This window comes from Pollachius pollachius (genome assembly GCF_949987615.1).
Source record: "Pollachius pollachius genome assembly, chromosome: 3".
NCBI classification, from domain to species: domain Eukaryota; kingdom Metazoa; phylum Chordata; class Actinopteri; order Gadiformes; family Gadidae; genus Pollachius; species Pollachius pollachius.
The window spans coordinates 18473653-18494846 of NC_136936.1; the positions used below are offsets into that span (position 1 = coordinate 18473653).

At 44.5% G+C, this 21194-nt stretch overlaps 1 protein-coding gene across 2 annotated transcripts in view; it reads right to left on the bottom strand.

Moving 5' to 3' along the window:
• ssh2a (slingshot protein phosphatase 2a) overlaps positions 1-19884 on the bottom strand; it is a 31290-nt gene extending 11406 nt beyond the window's left edge. Inside the window, exons 1-6 of one of the 2 annotated variants that reach the window (XM_079733227.1) lie at positions 19708-19884; positions 16583-16626; positions 1251-1363; positions 481-545; positions 264-385; positions 14-79 (exon numbers count right to left, since the gene is read on the bottom strand). In XM_079733227.1, the coding sequence (XP_079589353.1) occupies positions 14-79; positions 264-385; positions 481-545; positions 1251-1363; positions 16583-16626; positions 19708-19770 (473 nt within the window). In that variant the 5' untranslated portion in view covers positions 19771-19884. Of the gene's footprint in view, positions 1-13; positions 80-263; positions 386-480; positions 546-1250; positions 1364-8569; positions 8999-16582; positions 16627-19707 lie in introns of those variants that run through there. The other variant, XM_079733226.1, reaches the window with a different exon arrangement.
• Between the last annotated feature and the right edge of the window lie 1310 nt (positions 19885-21194).

The following is a 21194-nucleotide window of genomic DNA, read 5'->3' on the forward strand; positions in this document are numbered from 1 at the left end:
ATGGCGGTCTTACCCGTCTCCATCAAGGTGGATCAGGGTGTCGCTCCACAGGGGCAGAACCAGGCCTAGTGTGCAGCAACTGGAGGGGGCAAAAATAACAGACGGTATAGTATTAGACCTACTAGCAAAAGGGCACATATTCAAATCCCATTGGTGTGCCACCAAGAACAGAAACAGGTTGAGTATTGTTTTGCCTAAAGCTTCAAGCCACTTCCAGCGAACGCCGACATGTGCTTATTGTTGAGCGTTGCCATGGCACCGACCTATCGGAGGAGGTGAAGTCCATGCCCAGCACAATGCTCTCCTCCGTGTCCTGCCGCCCGTTGGTCGAGACCACCACCATATAGCGGGTGAACTGGGCGTAGGCGCTCTCCAGACGCACCGCCTGGAAAGGGGCACGCAAAGACGCCGACGATTTAGTAACGCACCCCGCTTCCCTTTTTTCTGAAACAGCCTTCATTGGGCGAGCGGCACACTGACCAGGCGGATGGTGTCCTCGGGACGGAGCAGGGTGAACATGGTCTGGAGGTGCTGGCGGAGGTCCCCTGGAACACATACAACCAGTGACTCCCGGCATCGCGACTTCACACCACACACACACACACACACACACACACACACAGCACCCCGGAGCTCCCTTGGCCCCTGTGTCACCCCGGTTCTAGGCTGTGCTTTTCTTCTATTGGTTGAGCGACCTCGTAGTCCGCTCATTTCATTAGTTTAGGCAGGATCGGGATTGCGATCTTGTTAAAAAATGTCAACATCATTGCAACTATTCTCGGAAATATTGGGAAGAGCGGCTAAGGAACAGGGATGCATCTGTGGCCAGTCATGCGATCTCCCAGGCACCTGCGTCATTGTGCAGGCCCTATTTATTGTATGTTAACTACAGGCAATAAGGCAACAATGGCGCAGTGTGAAAGTTGTTTACACGTTGGGCCAAATCCCTTTACAAAACGCTCACTGAAGACGCTCGTTTCATGCCATGTGAATCCAGGCCCATAAATGTGGACACACGACACCGGGTCAGCCCAGCACAGCGCCCCACCTCTGCCCGGTGGCACACGTTCACAGAGAGGCCGCGAGGCGGAATGTCTCAGAAGAATTCAAGTCATTGTGTAGAGTTGCCTGTGTCCCTGTGTGTGTGTGTGTGCGTGTGTATGTGCGTGCGCGCGCGCGTGCGTGCGTGCGTGCGTGTGTGTGTGTGTGCGTGTGCGTGTGTGTGGGTGCCTGTGTGTCTGTCCCTTTACCTGCGTGTTTGTTTCGGCGCTGGCTGCCATGGGACGAGGCGCTCTGGGTTGGGCTACTGCCCCTTGGGAGGAAGAGTGCAGCTCCCTTCACCGTCAGGAAGCTCTCGCTGATACTAGAGGAGACCAGGAGGCGAGGACAGGAGAGAAGGGAGCAGGAGAGGAGAGAAGGAGGGAAACATAACTTCAATTAGAATAGCAAAAAACCTCAAGGCCCGTTATTTTTAAACAAACTCAAACCTCGACCCCGTCCCTGCCAAGTGACATAATCAAATTAAATCAAAGTACTTTTAGAAGTCGTTATATAATTCATATCGTCCCTCGCACGCACTGCTGGACCACGGGGTCTCAAGACGGGCGGATGATGGGGACAACGAGCAGGAGACTCACAATGCTCCATTCAGCTCCCAGGCGGCCCGGCTTGCAGGGCACAAACAGGCCGAGAGCCCCAACGTGAACTCTGCACAACACGGGACACTATGTTCCCTTTCTGATTCTGCGCACAGCTGCATCACCATCTGCCAATAGGGACAGATGAGCAAAGTGGCGGCGGAGTGCAGCTCTGGAGGTTTATTGGACTATAAAAGAAGAAGGGACTTTCTCTAAACTAGAGAGAGAGAGAGAGAGAAACTTTCTAGGACATGGTGTAAAACATAATACACATTATGGTGTGCGTGTCCACTGTTCTCCCCCTGAACCACAAAGGGGCTAATTACGCCAACTATGTTAACTGTGACGGAGGTCAGGACATTGAGTTAGAGATCACCACCAAAAGATATCTTGGATTTCCATGAACTAACAACAGATTTTTTGAGGTGCCTCTGAGGTGCTGTACTGCTGCCATAAAATGAAACATAAAACAAGGTGTGCCGTACTTCTGAGACAAATGACAACCACAGGATGTTCACCAAACACTTATGGTGCAACTCCTCTTTCCAACTTTGACCTTGGCCTTGGTTCACTTGGTTGTCTTTGCGTAGCGGGTGCAATGCATGAAACCCAGAACAATGACAGAGTAGAGATTTGTTAGGCATATAATGTAGCTTGTAGTACAAGTTCTGTTTTGGCAAATGAAGGTTTTCTAACTGCCAAGAATGAATAAATAGACCTTCCCACAATCTTTTCTATATAAATGTATCCATTGCGCAGTACAACTTAAAATTACAACCTGCAGGCTTCTGCATCCAAAGCAACAAGCAATGGGAATCTAAACGATTTTTTTTCCTCAATGGTCCTGCAATGTTTTTTTGTTTTTTTAAATGAACCCACTTAGCATTTTGGTTTTAATTCAAGTTACAGCGCACATTCCTTTTTTAACAATCTGACTTAAGAGCTGCTTCCACACATTTGTTCATGCATTGCCTTCATTCCCTGCGGGTAAAAGAAGATTTCGAGTCTGTTGTCAGCGCAGCAATATGATAAGCTGAACTGAGAAGAATCCTCACACAATAGCTGTTGGTTTCGTAGCCCCTAGGTCCAGAGGAGACGGCCAAGAGAAGGGAAACAAAGAGCCAGCCTTGCCAAGCCAGCACCAGCTGCTGCAACCAAAGAGAGACACTTCGCCCCAGAACTAGCTGGGAGGTTCATCCCACTGTTTTCAATCTTTCCAACGGATGAACTGAAATTAGCATGAAGCTAGCTAAAAATTCCCATAGCTTAACATTGGTGATACAAGCCAATCAAAGACACAGATAATACCATGAGATGGTGTGAAAGCTGACTGTGTGGTTTAACTTTGACACAATGTTTAGACAGAAAATTATCCTTTGGAGGATTTGAATTATACTATCCTGTTAGACTTAATCATCTGCCTACTAGTGCAATTAAACCTGACTTCATTTTTTATAGGGTATACTCATGTTGAAACAAAGTACACATTGATTCAATGAATAATTATTTTGAATAGACTACTCACACTTGCGTAACAAATAGATAAGATAAAGAACAGTTACAAAATAAAAAAATAATTTGGTTATTAATCTAGTGTACGTCATTGGTATGAAGTCATCGAGTTTTGACAGTGTCAAAAAAAAACAACTGCTTGTTCCCAGCTGTCCATGTTCCCTCTGACCTCAGTTTCCCGTCTACCCCAACCTCTTCCTGTTCCCCATATTTGTCATCAACCACATCTTGGCTTGCAAATTCCTTTATTCTGCATTTGCCCTGTTTTTTTCTTACACACCTCATTTTGTTTCAACACTTTTGATTGCATCACAGAAACATTGCACCCCTAGAGTTGCCAAGTTGAGTTTGTATTGAGTAAATATTGAGTATATAATGGAGTACATATTGAGTATATAAAGAGTACATATTGAGTATATAAAGAGTACATATTGAGTAGATATTAGTGATGTGTGATTAAAGAACGATTGGTTCAAAAGTAACGATTTTTTGGTGTGATCTGTGCGTAGATCGGTATGTATTATTTTTATCTGCGTGCGGATCGTTATTTATTTCGCTCGTTCTTGGATTTGCACATGTGTATTACCTCTATGATCAGGTACCTACAATCCATATCTGCAAGTGGATCATTCATTTCGTTCTTCATTTTGCACGTGCTCATCACTTTATAGGAACGCTTCTTCTATGTGGTGTATAAATGTGTGTATTAAAGACATAGTTTCTTCCTGGGCAAAAATAAACCAAAATATGGTTATTGATTATGAAACTGAGAATGTTGGCTATATTTTGTATCGTTTGTCTACTTGTCTGCTTAAAAACGACTTCAACCTAGCCCCTATATCTTCACTGTGTTACCGTATATCACCCAGTAAATGTACAAGCGCATTAGACTACCGAATATGACATGCATTACTCTATGCGCAAATGAACGATCCGAGTCTAAATGGCTCGTTCATTTGAATTAACTGATCTGGCGAAAAGATCCAAACTTTGCATCACCAGTAGATAATGAGTTCATATTGAGTATATATTAAGGATTGAGTAAATATTGAGGTCATGGTTTTCAAAAGAAATGGTGACAACAAAAATCACAAAAAACAAAAAAAACATGTTGCTGTGGTGACTTAGTCATTGACAAGGATAGTGTCCAATAGCTATCTCCTTAAAATATGTGACCAGTATCCTTTTTTATTTTTATATGGAGCTTGTCGAAATACCAGAAATGATGATTGATTTACTTGACAGAAGGTGATACCATCCCATGGATCAACAATGAATAGCTTGCTGTTGTCAGTTAAACACTGCTATCACATGAACACGGCCCAAGACACCTCTGTGCATATTTATATTCCCCTCTGTATATTACCATATCAGCTCACAGCATGTGATCCAACATGCAGGTCCATTTTAAAAGGTTGACCTGAAAACCTTTGGGCATTGCCAGTCTCCTGCATGGAGTTATCCACCGTGTCTAAATATAACATGTACAGTCGCTGACTCTGGATCCCTCACACACCAACAGCTCATGAGATTGCCAATGACCAGATCTAGGTTAGTGTTGTTACAATGTTACTGTAAAATGTCATAGGGTAATGCTACAGCTAAACACACACACACACACACACACACACACACACACACACACACACACACACACACACACACACACACACGCACACGCACGCCTTTGTGTGTCAGGTGGGATGTAAAGTTATTTGTGCTGTGGCTTGAATTAGCTTTAAAAGTTTTGGCTATTGACAGGATTTACAGTAAAGCTAGGCCTTCTTACTTTACATGGTCTACTTATAATTAACGAAATAGGCTTAATATTTAAGTCATTACATCTAAAGCAGGACGATTGCCTTAAGCCCACATTAACGCAATCCCCTTCTGACCCAACCTAGACCCAAAGGTAGCAAGACGACCAAACACCACACCTCCTCATGTAGGCTATGTCAATGCATTACCCTACCTGTTGTTAAGTAAACAGAAACACAACATGACACAGGACTGCTGCAACTAGGTCAAATACACAGTGAGTGAATGGAGATCAAAGAGGACCACAGAGTGCTAGGGACTACTAGGGCTGGGCATTGCCAGGTACCTCACAATTCAATTCAATTCGATTCTTTAGGTCTTCATTCGATTCGATTTAAATTCAATTCGATATTGATCCAATTGCTTCGATATCGATTCAATAATACATGCAGATGACAAAAATACCTAAATATTATTAAGAATTAACCATTTCATAATGAATTAACCATTTCATTGTGCTTTAACTAGCAAACAGGGAATACACCATTGTAGTGTTGTTGTATTGTATTGTTCCTGAGCTAAACTTGCAGCATACAAGTAATAATCATAAAACGGACAAATGTAAAAGGGCATGTACATTTAGGCATACTCGCTTCTAGATTAAAATGACTGAGTATGTTTTTTTTTTTTTAATGGAAATAATCGATTTCAAAAAATTCTGAATCTAAATTGAATCGAGAACAAATAAATTTCAGTGCATTGATGAATCGATATTTTTACCCAGCCCTAGGGACAACCAACAGATGCAGCTGGTGAGTGAGTGGATCAGGGCTGGATGAAGACAAGGACCAGATAACAAGGGGCGGGTCATCTTTTGGCAGGGGGCCCCTCTCAGATCCTGGGCACAAGCACTAGGTACAAGTTAGGGCAACGGTCATCCACGCGACACAATCATCGCTATGTTGGGACTGCTCTAAAGCAGCAGGCGGACAAACCGGGCGAACCCCCCTCTCTCCACATACCCCCCTAACTCGACCTCTTTCTCTTCTTGCCCATATTAGTAACTCTGAGAACGGGGCTGGGATAAATATAGGGCCAGGCTGCATGCAGGCCAGGCCGTGCTAGGGCCTAATGAGTTCACACCATGCACACTCGTGCAACCTTTGAGGGCCTGAGAGAGTGACCTGCAGTGCATGTGTGAGGAACCAAGAGAGACTAACAGAATGTAGGAGGAGAGAGAGAGGGTGGACCCCATACCAGCAAATACAGAGCAAGCAACATAGAAACAGCATGTTGTCCACATATTAGGCTTTGCTAATGTAAGACATAGGGTGTGCGTTATATTCCCCATTCCTTTTGGGAAACCTTATGCTCCAGTTTGAAGAAGTATGTTTTTAATGTTTAATGTGCCTTTGAGGATTTTACAAGGCACTTTACAAATACAACAGATCATCGGTATTAGGTGGTTAATAATCCAAAATACTAATCAATGCATAAATTAAGGAGTGGATTCAAATCAAGAATCAATTTTCAAGATTCAATACAAGCGGCTTGATTAATTTAAGTGTGGGGAGAGAGCGAAATGAAAAAGTGTGAGAGATTCCATGCCAAACTCAACGAACGCTAACTGCCAGCTGGTTGGAGAATCCCTGCAGGTCCAGACCCAACACCTTGTGTGTGAGAAACTACCTACCGATCCAGTTTCCAGTCCCCAGACTGGTCCAGAATACATGTCTGGGGGGCCACACACACACCCTCAATGGAGATGGGCAGCCAGCATAGCGAGCTGCAGCCGGAAGCTGGCCCAGAGTCACGGTGCCGGGCTATTCTGAGAAGGACGGGTCGGAAAGCCCCTTCAAGGAATCTTCCGGTAGAACCACATCATGAATGGAAAATGCTCGGGGAGGATTCAAGAGCAACTGGTTGTTAGTCCAACTATGGTGACAAAAGTTGCAGCCCATAGTACTTACTGCGCGAAAATGTGTACAAACGAGTGATTGTACTATCGTCGACATAGAATATCCCAATTAAATTTGGGGGCACTTAATCTAGTGCTACATGACATTGACGGTGTGCCAAGGACAATTTCAATGGATTTTTGAAGGAATCATTAAACAACATTGGAGCCAATGACATTTACAATACTTGGCCTTTACTGGACACCATTAATGTGCCATAAAGGCAAAGCAGGCCGTGATTAATCCAGTCAATTGAACCCTTGGAATATATGGCTGTACCCACCTCCCCCATGAAGGCCTATTTGCGTGCACAAGACACACACACTTTGATGGGTATACAGCCAAAGGGACTTCTACTGTATATAGCTTACTTGCACAAATGTGGCAACAAGGAATCAGCCACAATATATTGCTTGTGCGCAAACACACTTAGTTCGGTCGTTCAGCAATCCATTATGAATGCCATTCTTATTTTTCTATCCCCCACTAGGCGCACGCACACACGCACACGCGCACACACACACCGGAAGGAGCATGTGTGTATAATAATAAGCAAAATAACAATGCACCAGGTAGTGCTTATCTCCACTGAAAGACTCAGCGGCCCTGTAATTTACCCAAGGCCCAAAACAATGGTTACGCGTTACGATTCCCGTTGGTATTCTGGCCCATACTTGCCTTTAAAACACATGGCTAACACCAAATGAAGACCAGCAGAAGGGAAGGAAACCAACGTCCTGCATCACGCTTCTACAACCGTGGCTCTCACTGTGTTGATCAGGACTGCATGGCAGGCCGCGTAGGATGAACAAAAGCACCCAAGCTCCAACTAAACAGCATGAGCTGTTGAAAACAAGGAAGTACAATCCTTCCCGCATTTGATGGCAGAGCACCAGCAACATGTGCCTTTAATTACATTGCGTGCTATTAAAGCTTCCCCTTAACCTGTATTGAGCAACTTTCTTAAAAGTCTATGCAATAACTAGGCTAGGGTTACCTTGGCTAGGGTCAAAAATACCAGAGTAACAAGAACAACAATAACCTTCTCCAACACTTAAATCTCAATTGCCCTATAAACAAATGTGTGCGACCTAAAAAGTTTAAATTAGGGACGAATTCAGAACATTTCTTACAATAAACCATTAGGCAATCATCTTACGAACTGCAAACTATATATTTGGCTCCAACAATAGTTAACATGGATATGTGACGAGATGACTCTTTCAACTACTAGGTCCAGACTGGATAAGTTTCCCATGGCCAGCCTTAAATGAGATGGCCAAAGTTTTGGCATCTAAATGGGACTGAACAAAATCCATAAAAGCGTCCTGTTTTTATTTTCTCATCAATCTGACCACCAAAACAAGGAAATAAATCATGCAAGGGCAGGCATATGGGAAGGTCCGTGCATGGTCAAGCGGAGGGAACGATGCTCACTCGTATGGATATCTGAGTAGCCTGTAAACGTGTGCGAGGAACTAGCGAGACAGTAATGGGTCACACCCCTATTACGCAGCAGCGGCACTGTCTTCAAGGAGGGCATGTAGACTCATTAAAAGTTCGCTCAAGTAAACGCCGGAGAACCTCACTTTAAAAAGAATAGAAGTATTCCACAACACGTCGAGTACAGTAAAGTCGTAACATTGAAACTTGCGTCAACCCCCATGGGTAACTATATACAATGTTCAGCCTAATTGGACTTACAGTTGGTTGATCTGGTTTTGGGACCCCACGGCGTCATGGTTAAAGTATGGCACAATCTTGGCTCCGCAGCACGAGCAGAAGCCCCCGTCGGAGCCGGTGCTGGAAGTCGTGCCGAGAGTCATGGCGTTTTTAGAAGAGGCGCACCGGAGGACGGCCGAACAGGACAAATGCTGGTCCACAACTCGACTATCACTTCACTCCGGCGCTCGCGTTAAACCCCATTGCAGGAGTCGGACATTTGAAAGCGTTCAGTAAACGTGTTGAGGCGGCAGGTGTAACGTTATGTTGTCTGACCACATGTCCCCGCTGTAACGACACACTGAACGCGACAGCTGTTCAACTATTATGGCTAAAGAAATGCCATCTAAAATCTAAATGTGCGTTTAACGCCAAAATACATTCGTTAATAAAAGACAATGAAGTGTGCTATATCCAGTGTGATGGATAACTGTCTGTAGAGAGCGGTTTGGCTGAAAGTCTTTCACAGGGGAGGAGCTGAGGGCAGACATGTGCTCCGCGAATGGGGGACCGAGAGGGAGGGAGGAGAGGGAGGGGCGACGAGCGTCACCGTCCTGCTTTACCATCGACCCCATCACCAGAGAGCAAAACAAAAACAAAGCCTCTTGACTTCCTTTAAAAGTAATTGGCTACAATCTTGAAAGTTGGAATTCAGTTTATAAGGCAGAGATAAAGATAATGTCATCATGTCTATTGACAGAGGACACATTTCATTGTATTGATAACTAGCAGGGTCCATGCGATGAAAACAGTGGAAGAGCTGAAACTGTGCTAGAGAAATGTGCTAGCGTCTTTTTAGATGAATGGTCTATAAATGTGTTTGCTTTTGAATGATGAGAGTGAATTAAACCCAGATGGGCCACGGGTTTAATTCAAAATTTAAAAAAATAACACTGGAGTCTCCACTCCCCCTGTCCTCCACACTCGCTCACTCTCTCTCCCGGGAACACTGTGGTGTTGTTACATAAAGGGACAGGACAAAAGGAGACTTGGCCTTTACTATTGGGGCTTTTCAGATTAGGCTGGCGTCCAGACAGTACTGCAGCCTACGGCTTTGACTCCTGGTGTATCGCACACGAGAACCAAGCTGGAAGCTTCACCTGTTGGCTGGCTATCACCTGATCGGAAAGCATAGATTCTAGACAACAACAACTAAAAGCATCCCCACCAGCCACCACTCTATGTTGTGGTCAACAGCTGGCAGCCCCCCCCCCCCCCCCCCCAACACACCTGTAAGGCCCACTCGTTAGGCTGATTAGCATGTGGCTCTAATGTGTGTGGGAGGTGAAGGTATGTGTTTGCGCAATATACAGTCTGGCAGGGCCATAGTGAGTGTATAATAAATCTCTGGCCAGACAACTCGGCAGTGTTGACCAAACTCTGCCTACCTTTGTGCTGCAAAGGGTGCCGTGTCAGTGTGTTTTTGTGTGTTTGTACTGTTGGGGTGTGTTTTTAATCGCTAGGGCCTGCGGTCAGCTAGCCTCCGTGCATGGATTACTATTTGAATACTGACGCATTTATTTGGTTTCGATCGGTTGTTGCTGGCTGATTTATGGACGATACAAGGACTGCATCAGTTAAAGTCAAAGAGCAATGAAGCACGGGCAAGGAACATGAAAGCTTACGCTTGGAGTTGTTTTGAATGCTGGGCCTATGTCGAACATTTTGTTTGCAGTAATGAAGGAGCAAGGTTTTTTTCACTTATAAACTGTATAACACATTCCTGCTATTAAATACTCTGTGGGGCTGTTACGTGTTCTGTGACGGGAATCTTAAGATCTTAAGATCTTAAGTCATAGTAGTAGTAGTCATATTAAAAATGTCCATTTCCAAATGTTTCCATTTTATATTAGCATGGGTATCAGCTTATTTTTGGCCGGGCAAACAGTAAACAAAGACACACAACAGCATGGCTTCCTTCACACCCCGGGGTGAACTTGTCCTCACCCCAAGTGCAGAGTGACACCCCGACCCAAACCCAGTTTTCCTTCTCTTCCGACCACACTCTTTCTCCCTGGCTATAATAACAAGCACCAGTCCAGGTCCTGGTGAGCCTGGGAAATCATTCAGCTGAAGTCGGAGTATAAGACCTCCGACAGCGGACAGACCTAAAATCAAAACCTGTATCCTTAGCACTGTGTGTGTGTGTGTGTGTGTGTGTGTGTGTGTGTGTGTGTGTGTGTGTGTGTGTGTGTGTGTGTGTGTGTGTGTGTGTGTGTGTGTGTGTGTGTGTGTGTGTGTGTGTGTGATTCTAGGGGGGTTATCTGAAAGAACACAGCACTTCCTCCACTCAACTTTCAAATGTCTTTCTAGACATGGACTAGCAGCATAACAACTAGACCCCACAGGAAGGAGTTAAGACATCAGAGTAATCGAAAGTGTCCGTGATGTCTTCAGAATAAAATTGGTCAAATAAATTATATAGTATTTTGTCCTGAGGATTGTTATGAAATATAGTACCTTGCCTAAATCACAGACTTGTCCTATAGCTAGGATGTTTCTTTTTTTTTTTTTACAGAAGCTCTGTCTGTCTGTCTGTCTGTCTGTCTGTCTGTCTGTCTGTCTGTCTGTCTGTCTGTCTGTCTGTCTGTCTGTCTGTCTGTCTGTCTGTCTGTCTGTCTGTCTACACACCTGCTGCAGTCATGTGTCTCTGTTGCGGTGGTCAGTTTGGTAACTCTTCTTTCTGAGTATCTGGGGGCTGGATCACAGTAGAGAGCTGCTGTTTGTTTGTGTGCTTCCTCAGAGGGGTTGCATAAGTCTACCCTTTCCTCCCCTCACTCCTCATGCTGACTGCAGTGATGACTATGAGTTACAAGGAGCAGACATGTCCATCCAGGATGCCATGTGCCGTGTGATAGTGTGTGTGTGTGTTTTACCCCACTTAGCGAGCCCCATCAGCAGACTGTTTCCAAGACCAGGGCAGGGGGCCAGCTGTTTACCATACAGTGCTCGGCTATAGTCAGGACCGAAACTACATAGGAGGAATGTCCTGATACGGTAGTACTAAGAGAATGCAATGTTGTGGTTTGTGATAATATTGAAGTTTGAATGTGTAGGGGTCACGACTCAAAAATATGATGAAAAACGGTCTGCACTCATGTGATGGAAAGACTTTTTTCCACAACTAATTAGTTAACCGATCATGACTCAATACAACTCATGAGAGAACAGAGACCATTAATACATCCATTACGCACTTGTCATTAGGCTACAGGCCTAATTTGACTTATAGGGCAGACCACACACAGCAATGCCACATAGATTCAGTAAAACATTAGATAACACAATGTAAAACGAATGGCCTCAATAGGGTTCAATGGAGCCTGTTTCTGCCTCAACATGCATGAATGTAAGGCTGACCAAACCTACAGAGACTACACAGATTAGTTCATTAACTCCACAAATAATGTGCTTTGATAACAAGGAAATCAAGCAGGATCGATGTAGCCTGTTGGAATTACCAAATGTGAACACTCACAGGCGTTATATAAATAAATGTTTATGAAATAGCTGGGTCCGAAATGTTCTCTCTCTCTCACACACACACACACGGATGATACTATTCTCACACACACACACACACACACACACACACACACACACACACACACACACACACACACACACACACACACACACACACACACACACACACACACACACACACACACAGATGTTTGCTCATCACTCTTCATGGATGTGATATGGACACTTAGCCTTGGGAGAACAAGGAGGCCTTTATTTCCACAGATAAGACAGGCTGGTTGCCCAACGTATTGAGAAATTTACAGAATCTGTTCCCTCACAAAACATATTTGGCCAAAACCGTCTTTCTGGCTCAACTTATATTTGCTTCAATACATTTTTGAAAGGTTAATTTAGTTGAGACATCAACATTTGATGTGATTGGGATTAAATAAGCCTAACCCAGCAGGTGGACGAAGAGAGGAAGCCGGTGTCTCAAGTCTCAATGAAAGGGAAGCATGTCCCAACATGTTTGGTTTTGGTTTGCTCTCAGCTTCACTCACAACTTTATCTCAAAGCTAGGGTAGGCAATGTATTTGACATCCGGAGAGCAAACAAAAAAAATTGAATGCTCCGACCCAAATAAATAATAATATGGTGTCTGAGGCTTTAGCAGGCCTGTAATGAGCTTGTCCAATCATTTAATTCGGCCTGAATGAAATGATTGGATTGCCTACCTGTCTGTCTACCTACAAACCTGGCTACCTGCGCAATCTGCCCATGCCCTCATTGCGCATGAATGGAGTCTTCCACGAGGCAAGGCAGACCTTTAGCTAAAGCTAGCGAGCTAGTCATGCGTTTAGGGGGAAAGGCTTTGGAGGGAGCCTGAAGGGACGTGTTATTTATTTTTTGGTTTGATGCTTTCAAACTCTAGCTTACTCTGCCTGTGTTCTCAAAATTGCCTCTAGCAGCTTTAAATGCGATATCCTTAAACCTGTCCTGGATCAATAGACCTGCTCTATCAGTGAACGAGCTGGTGATAGAAAGGGTTTGGTTTAGAAGACCAAATGTCGTGAATACTGTATAATTGTGTACCAACTACATAGTGAATTGACTGCTTGAAATAATTCAGGACTAGGTTAGCCGTTGTTTCAAATGACAAAGTTTTTATATATGGATGACCATGTGGACATTTTAAAATGTCAAACTGATTTGAGTTGTCAGTTATTTAGAAATAAAACTTCACCCAAATGTCTACCAATGTATTCTTCCAATTACAAATGACAAAAGAGGTCAGGGGCTCAACTTACAGTTGCAGTTTTGACAGTAACTTTCAGTAATCCTCGAGCAAACACAAGAGCCGCAACATCCTGGGATTTGGTATGAAAGGAAATGATGTGCGACAGAAAGACAATGGGACAGACAAGGTCAGAGAGGGAGGAAAGCTCCACATTTCCCCTCTCTCCCTTCCTGCTCTTCAGCTGCAGCTCATCCGTACTCCTTTAGAAGTTTCACCCATACAGGTCCTTCATAGACCTGAGCTACCTGCACACCCACACACAAACCCAGTCCAATGGAAACTAAACTAAATCAATGGAGGGAATCTAAGCAAAGAAGAGGAGTTGAGGCCTTTTCAAAATAGGGTCTGAGCCACCTCACTGCTTTGACAAATTTAGTGGTCTGCCCTATTTATACAGCCAGAATGACCTGCCACGGCTTACCTTTACACAACTTTTGTACAAGTGGAAAGGTAAAGCATGTCTTACTTAGACCCTTCTCAACCTATGCCTTGATAAGGAAGATCAGAGTATCAAACCATTATCTACAATGCTAGTGCTGTGATTAGACAATCGTTTAAGCACTTTAAAGAATGAGTGTGTGTGGCTGCCCGTCTCCAATTAAATGCTTTTTAAGATGGAAATATTCAGATGTTCGCTTGATGTCCGGCGCCACAACAGCTGAACAGTAGACATGGATGGAGGGACTCTTCTGTTATAACATTCGGTGCAATGGTGTGTCGCAGAGATTCCTTTACTGCACTGCAGTAGCGTTATACTTGACCGATGCGTCAACTGGCCCGTAGTCACCCAAACAGCACTGTGTGTGCCAGCCTGTGCGTTCATGTGCATACGTGTGCGTTTGTTTGTGCGCGCATGTGGCGAAGAAAGTGTTGGAGTATGGTTGGGTGTGACTGAAAGAAAAGGAATAACAAAACAATGGACAGTCCCCTTCCCCAAACAAACAAACAAACTAAGAGAATGAACACATGTGCAAACGCATTGTGTTTGTGTGTCGGCCCTTGAACAGCGTTTCCCTTCCTCCATACGAGCAGCCCCTATAACGCGCCTGGCAGCTGGACGAAGGCCTAGCGGGCTGAGAAGCTATACCTCCATATTCCATATGTGGGGCGTGGTACACACTGGTAAAAAAGACCTCAACTGTTATGTAATATGCTCTGGGGGTCAGGCTGTGTGGCCTTTGGATGCCCCCCCTACATTGAGTGTGTGTGTGTGTGTGTGTGTGTGTGTGTGTGTGTGTGTGTGTGTGTGTGTGTGTGTGTGTGTGTGTGTGTGTGTGTGTGTGTGTGTGTGTGTGTGTGTGTGTGTGTGGCTACATGTGTATGACTTCACCAGCTGTAGTTTCATAGTATAATGGGGTCCACATGTCTTGTGCGATTCAGGGTGTGTAAAAGGCTTGGTGGTGGTGGTGAAGTCACCGAGTATCAATTCAGGGACATCTGATGGGGGCCAGGAAGCCTCATTCCTGATGCTCTATGGCTGGCCGCTATTCTTCCAACACACTTTATATTACGAGGCTGGCTAGTTTTTCCTAAAATTAGGTCTTTTGGTTTCACCGTTTTACTGTGCCAACTGCTCTAATGGGGTGGGACGTTTAAAATGAGCATCCACAAAATAACCCAAGTACAATTTATGACGTTTCGGCATAGCAATAATATGCTTCAATCAGCATTCATCAGTTACGAGTATTCTTAGGATTAGGGTTGTTTCCCACCCAGATTGACAACCCACAATGTAATGTTCAAAGCCAAACAAATCAAATATGTTCTTTTTTTCTTCTACAACATCTGTGTTCAATGAGAGCCGAGGCAAAGGATGTAAACAAGCCCTTGACAACGTGCTGTACCTCTTGACATGATTTAACCGTTGCTTACCGCTGATGTTTGCGGAAATGTATCGGTTGTAATGAGTATCTGGACAACGTGTCGATGTAGGGAGCTCAGATAGCCAGGCTTAACACCCGGATGCTGCTTCTAGGCATTGAAATGGATGCCCGAAATAAGACAAACATAGACTTTTCCTGGTCTTGTCCTTTGAATGAACTCATAATAATTTACAAACCATGCCATACAATTTCTTAGGTCATGACAATGACGTCAAATGCAACGAAAAAAAGAAAACCTGACAAAGCCTGACCATTGAGATTTCACTTCAAAAGGTTTAGATTAGTTGAACAAATCCGTTTTCAAAGTGCGGTAAGATGAAAAAGGGATGTAGCCTTTGATATCCTACTCTTGATTGATTCCCAGGCCCGGTTCTCCAGAGCAACACTGTGACTGAACCAACACTGGAGTCAGAAGAACAAAACAACTCAATAACCACAAATGCACAATCAAGCATTTCTTGATTCACTTATGAGTTCAGGCACACACACATACCCAAAAACATGTGAACTGTACATCTACTTGTCAATTGTTGAGCATGTTCTGTTGCGTCAGCCTGTACTTTGCTCAGCAAATGACCTATTCCTTTTAGCAGGTAGGATACATTGTCTCTGAGCTTCCTCAGTGTCTTGAACCACGTTCATCTTGTTCAACAACTTTTAAATGTTTTAATTACATACGTTTCATCGTCACCGGCCTGAAGCACTTCATTGGTTAGTTGCCAATACTATAGCTACAGTCCATGCACAGTTACAAACATACCGTTCACCAAATCATTAAATGTACATTTATAAATCGTTTTGAGTATTTGTGATTATTAGACAAAGCAAACTAGATAACCGGAGAAGACTTTGACATCGGAGAAGGCGTTTGTGTGTTTGTGTACAAACACAGGCTGTATTCAATACAACTGAGAAGCCAAGAGGAAGTGAAACTAGAACATAATAAACACACACACCCCATGTGTAGTTCATTTTACAATGTAAATAAAAACAGAACCACTTAATAGTTCACTGCACAAGGAAACAAAAGGACAGTATCTCTAGTGATATCCACACAAAGACACACGTTACCCAATGGCTCAGAGCGCTGTTGTTGCCAACAGTTGATTGATATAATGCAAAGTATAACCAGAATGCGTAGACGAGAAGAGATGGCAACATGAATAGGACAACCACAAGCTGAGAAATGTAAATCACAATCATAACCCAAAGTCTGTAGAGGGTTCTTACTGTGAACAGTGATGTCACACTCCCCCTGGTGGCCATTGTGCCGCTTTACAACAAGTGGATCATAATAGAGAATCAAATGCCTGTACTGAATGAGTAACATAAATAAACAGGCCTCACCTCCGAGGCTGGGAGCGACGGTCATCTTCTCCGCTCCCCGATTCCTGTGGGGGAAAACACACAGAAGAACCTCTGTTAGGGTCACGAAGGAAGCCACAGCTAGATCAGCAGGATTTGGAAATATAAATGACAACAAGGAAAAAGACTGGAGATTGATCTGTATTTACTCTAACTGCTGTCGTGGTTGGGTGCATTTGTTTAATGCTTGTGTAATATCCTGTTTTCTACAGTGAAGTGTACTCCTTTACGATGAAACGCAGAGTCAGAGACTCAATTAACCTTCTGTTCATATCATTTTCTGATCTTCTGGCACTCTGAAGTGGTTACCGGGCAGCATGTCATCATGAACTGAGTTAAAGTCTGCGTCTGCATGAGAGAAGCCCAGAGGAGCATGGATAAAGCTGCAATGGACTGTGTTGTTTCCTTCCCCAAAATGCAATCATCCCCTACCACAGACACACACACACACACACACACACACACACACACACACACACACACACACACACACACACACACAGACACACACACACACACACACACACACACACACACACACACACACACACACGTAATCCCAGCCTGATTCACTAATCCCTCCCTTCAACACTCAAGAGAACTTTCTCTCAGTTCCCAAGCCCATGGCATGTACATAAGCACAACAGAATCCTTTAACACACATACAGAAGGGAACTATAAGCCAATCCTATGAGTGTAGCGTTAAGTGTCCCATGGTGAAGCTGCAGGGGCTGGGTCTGATCGAGGAGGTGATGAGGAGGAGTAGGTCAGAGGGGGCAGTAGGCTGGGTAAGAGGGAAAGAGCAGAAGCTCTTCTCAAGCATTCTGCACTCAACTGCTGCCACAAATGTGATTAGACCCAGGTGGAATGCAGGCAGGCAAGCAGACAAGCAGGCCTGTATACTGGATGGCTGCCTTGTCACTGGGTGGGTGGGTGGGTTGTTGGGCGGATGGGTGGGTGATGACGTGCATTGGAAATCCAAGGAATTATGGTGTTGCAGCCTACTGACCTTGGGGGAGATACAAGTGCGTAAGTGATGAGAAGAAGACGGTGACGCAAGGCAAATAGAAAGCCTGTCCCTCAAAGACGCGCACACACACACGCCCAGAAATGTTTATTCTGCAAAATGCAGATTGTCTCTGACACGATTGAGCAAGCAAATTGATAACTGGCCATTTGAACACCTTCAATTTCTTATTAAACTGACAGAAAATAAAGAATGGTGGTAGAGGATGGTGTCCATGGTAACGACACCACATGGATCTGTAGGGAGTTGCCTCAGAGCCAATGGGAACAGGGCATTTGTTGTACTGCTAGGCAGATTACATTACACGCAGGTGTAGGGGCAGCTCTCCCCCACTTAGCAAGGAACAAGCAACCGTAGTCCATAATTAATCGAAGGGTTGGATAAGCTTATGCTTGCATATTTAATTGGCCATGGGGCTCAAAAAGGAGCTCCACACTTGACCTAAAGCTACAGCCAACCTAATCCTATGGAGAAATCCCCCTAGCATGCAGCTATATGTTATAGTGGTGGCGTTGTCGACATCATGCTGCTGATGCTGATGCTTGTGGTTCTCCCCAGGCTTGGTTCTCAGAGCCCCTCCCTCCAGACACATCTTCACTAAGGTCCACCCGCACCTCCAGGCTCCTTATGTGTGTACTCACATGGCCCCGGTTCACATCGCACAGCGAGGGCCGGACGGGTCTCATGACAAGCAGCTGCTGGGCTCGGGTGATGCTTGATATGGACACCAAGATCTCCTTTCAGACAGAGAGGCCCAACGTCTTTCTACGCGGTTTCTGCTGGGGCTATCCAAACAAAGTGCTAATGATGGTGGTTGTGGGCTTGTGAACACTTCTCTTCTCGTGTCAGAAACCGGAGATTTGTTGTTGAACACAAACAGGTTTAGCTATTGAGTGTGTGTCAATGGCAACTGATAAGAGCAATAGCATCTACAATAGCTGTAGATTCAAATCAAACCCATGATTGATTTGTTGTTTTAAATATGTAGCTAACCTCTGGCCGACCATTGTCCAAAGATGAACACGTGTGGTGAGATTATACTATATATACATGTTATAATACAAATTAATCTGACTTATTAACTTTTTACAATGAAGTTGCTGCTTAATAGTCTGTGAGTAATAGATGCCATGTTTCAGACCCTCACTATTATAGTCTTGTAGTTTAGACTTTGAATAAGAATACAACCAGTGTGAGTTCTCCATGGATCATTTCACTCTGCATGCACTGTCCCATGTAACACCTAGAAAGTGTGTGTGTTGCTTTAAGATCTTTGAAATGTTTATACAAAGAAGACCACTGATAAGGAAGCTAAGCTATGCATTATTCTACAGTTGAGTGGAGCGGCAGACAGGCACCGGCCTCTACTGCATGGGCTATCTTTGCTGGAACTATCTGCAATCTGCGCCAATGCTTTGTATTTATCTCTATTCCTATTCAGGGTGTGGTATTTCACTTTTCCTACATGCTAGCCTAGCCCCTGGGAGTCTGGAAACACACACAACTCATTGGACACACAGGGATGAAGGGATTCTCTTTTTCCATCCAACATAGCCAAGCTTATATAGTAAACATTATATTACCATCTAAGCCGGTAATCACTCCATTGTGTAGCAGCAGAAGTAGCATCCAGGAATTAGGTACAGTCATGAAGGTAGTAGTATACTACCCTATACAAGATTCGTGTTTAATGGCTAAAACACACAACCCTGATTAAAAGAAGTGAAGCGGTGATCCTAAGCAACGTCAACTCTATCTGGGAGAAATGATAAGGAGGACCACGCTTGCAGTGACTGGACCTTGCTGTTCGCTGAGACGGACCAGGAAGCTAGCTGACACAGTTCACTCAACCAGTACACAACACCAGGATCACTCAACCCTAATCTATAACCCTTCTATTTACATTAAAGTGGATAGCCGCACAGACATACACACACACACACGCACACATAGATATACACATACACATAACACACACCCATAGGTCCCGCTGAAATGTTTTCAATGGACTTTGAGGACACTTTAGCGGACAAGGGGTTAGCCCTGTGACCAGCTAGCCGCCCTGGACGGTGATACTCACCGACACGCAGGGGCTGGAGGTGGTACTCGGTGTGGGTGAGCGCTGAACAGTGACCAGCGCCATCCCAGCTGTGGTAGTGGGTGTGACGGTCACCTCGGCGAGAAAACCTCGGACAAAATCAACATTTTGGACACACAATGTGCAAATATCCTGGGGTTGTCGAGAGACGCTGCTGGGTTGCTTACCCGGCGTCCGGCGCATGCGCGTGGGGTACCAGCTGTCAGATGCATGGGGGTCGACTGGCTGCTTGACCGCTCAGAAAGAGCGTATACCTTTAATGTCTTGTTTTTGTCTGGTCTTGAAACTAAAGGATGTCTATAAATAATGTTAATATTAATTACATTAAACAACCTGCAATCCCACCCCCTCTAAGGATTACACATTTAGAAAATGATAATCATGGCTTGAAAAGGATATGGAAAATATTATGATTTAAAAAAAGAGCAATGGCATTGCAGTAGGTTATTGATCTTGAGTTTGTTGCTTTTCTCCCTTTAGCACGATACTCCCTGCCTCACAACCCTTGAAGATCATACGGTTAACCTTCAGCAACATTAGGGTTAATGGATTCGACCTTCTCCTTCGCCTGGAACCTACCATGACTTTTCTCCAACCAGTAGCAGGTGGATGAGGAGGGAGACGGAAACAATTGTGGGATGGGGTGTGGGCTGGTGTGGTTGGGATGGTAGCAGGGGGAGAGTAACGCACATCGAGACTGGCGGCTCATTCTTCTCATTCTTCATTATCTGGGTCATTGCCTTCTGCCTTGCCCCAACATCACCCCCCTTTCACGCACACACACACACAAACACACACACACACACACACACACACACATACGCTTTCACACACACACACACACACACACACACACACACACACACACACACACACACACACACACACACACACACACAGACACACACACACACACACACACACATTCAGATACATGCTTTCACATGCATGCACAAGCATGCACACACACAAATGTACACATGCACACACAAACACATATATGCATGCACATACTCTCTCTCTCTCACACACACACACACACACACACACACACACACACACACACACTCAAAAGCACACATGCAAATTGATCACCTGACATAGCAATGTGTCAGGGAGAATTGGAGAGGAGCCAAGAGAAGGACATTTGAAATAAAGGCTTTAGGGAGAGAATGTAAAGACAAAATATAAATAGAGATTGAGAGAAATACAGACAGAGAGAAGAAGGCAACCTATAATTATTCTAGAGGGGTGACAGAATGATGGATTACCCATCCTGCCAACTACCTTCTCTCATCCCCTATCCTACCCCACCCCCCAAGTCATGTATGACGTGTGCAGCCTACTAAACCATATACTGTGTGTGTGTGTGTGTTTGTGCGTGTGTGTGTGTGTGTGTGTGTGTGTTTGTTTGAGTGTGTGTTTGTGTGTGTATGCGTGTGTTTCATTAGGTCTGTCAGAGTGTGTAT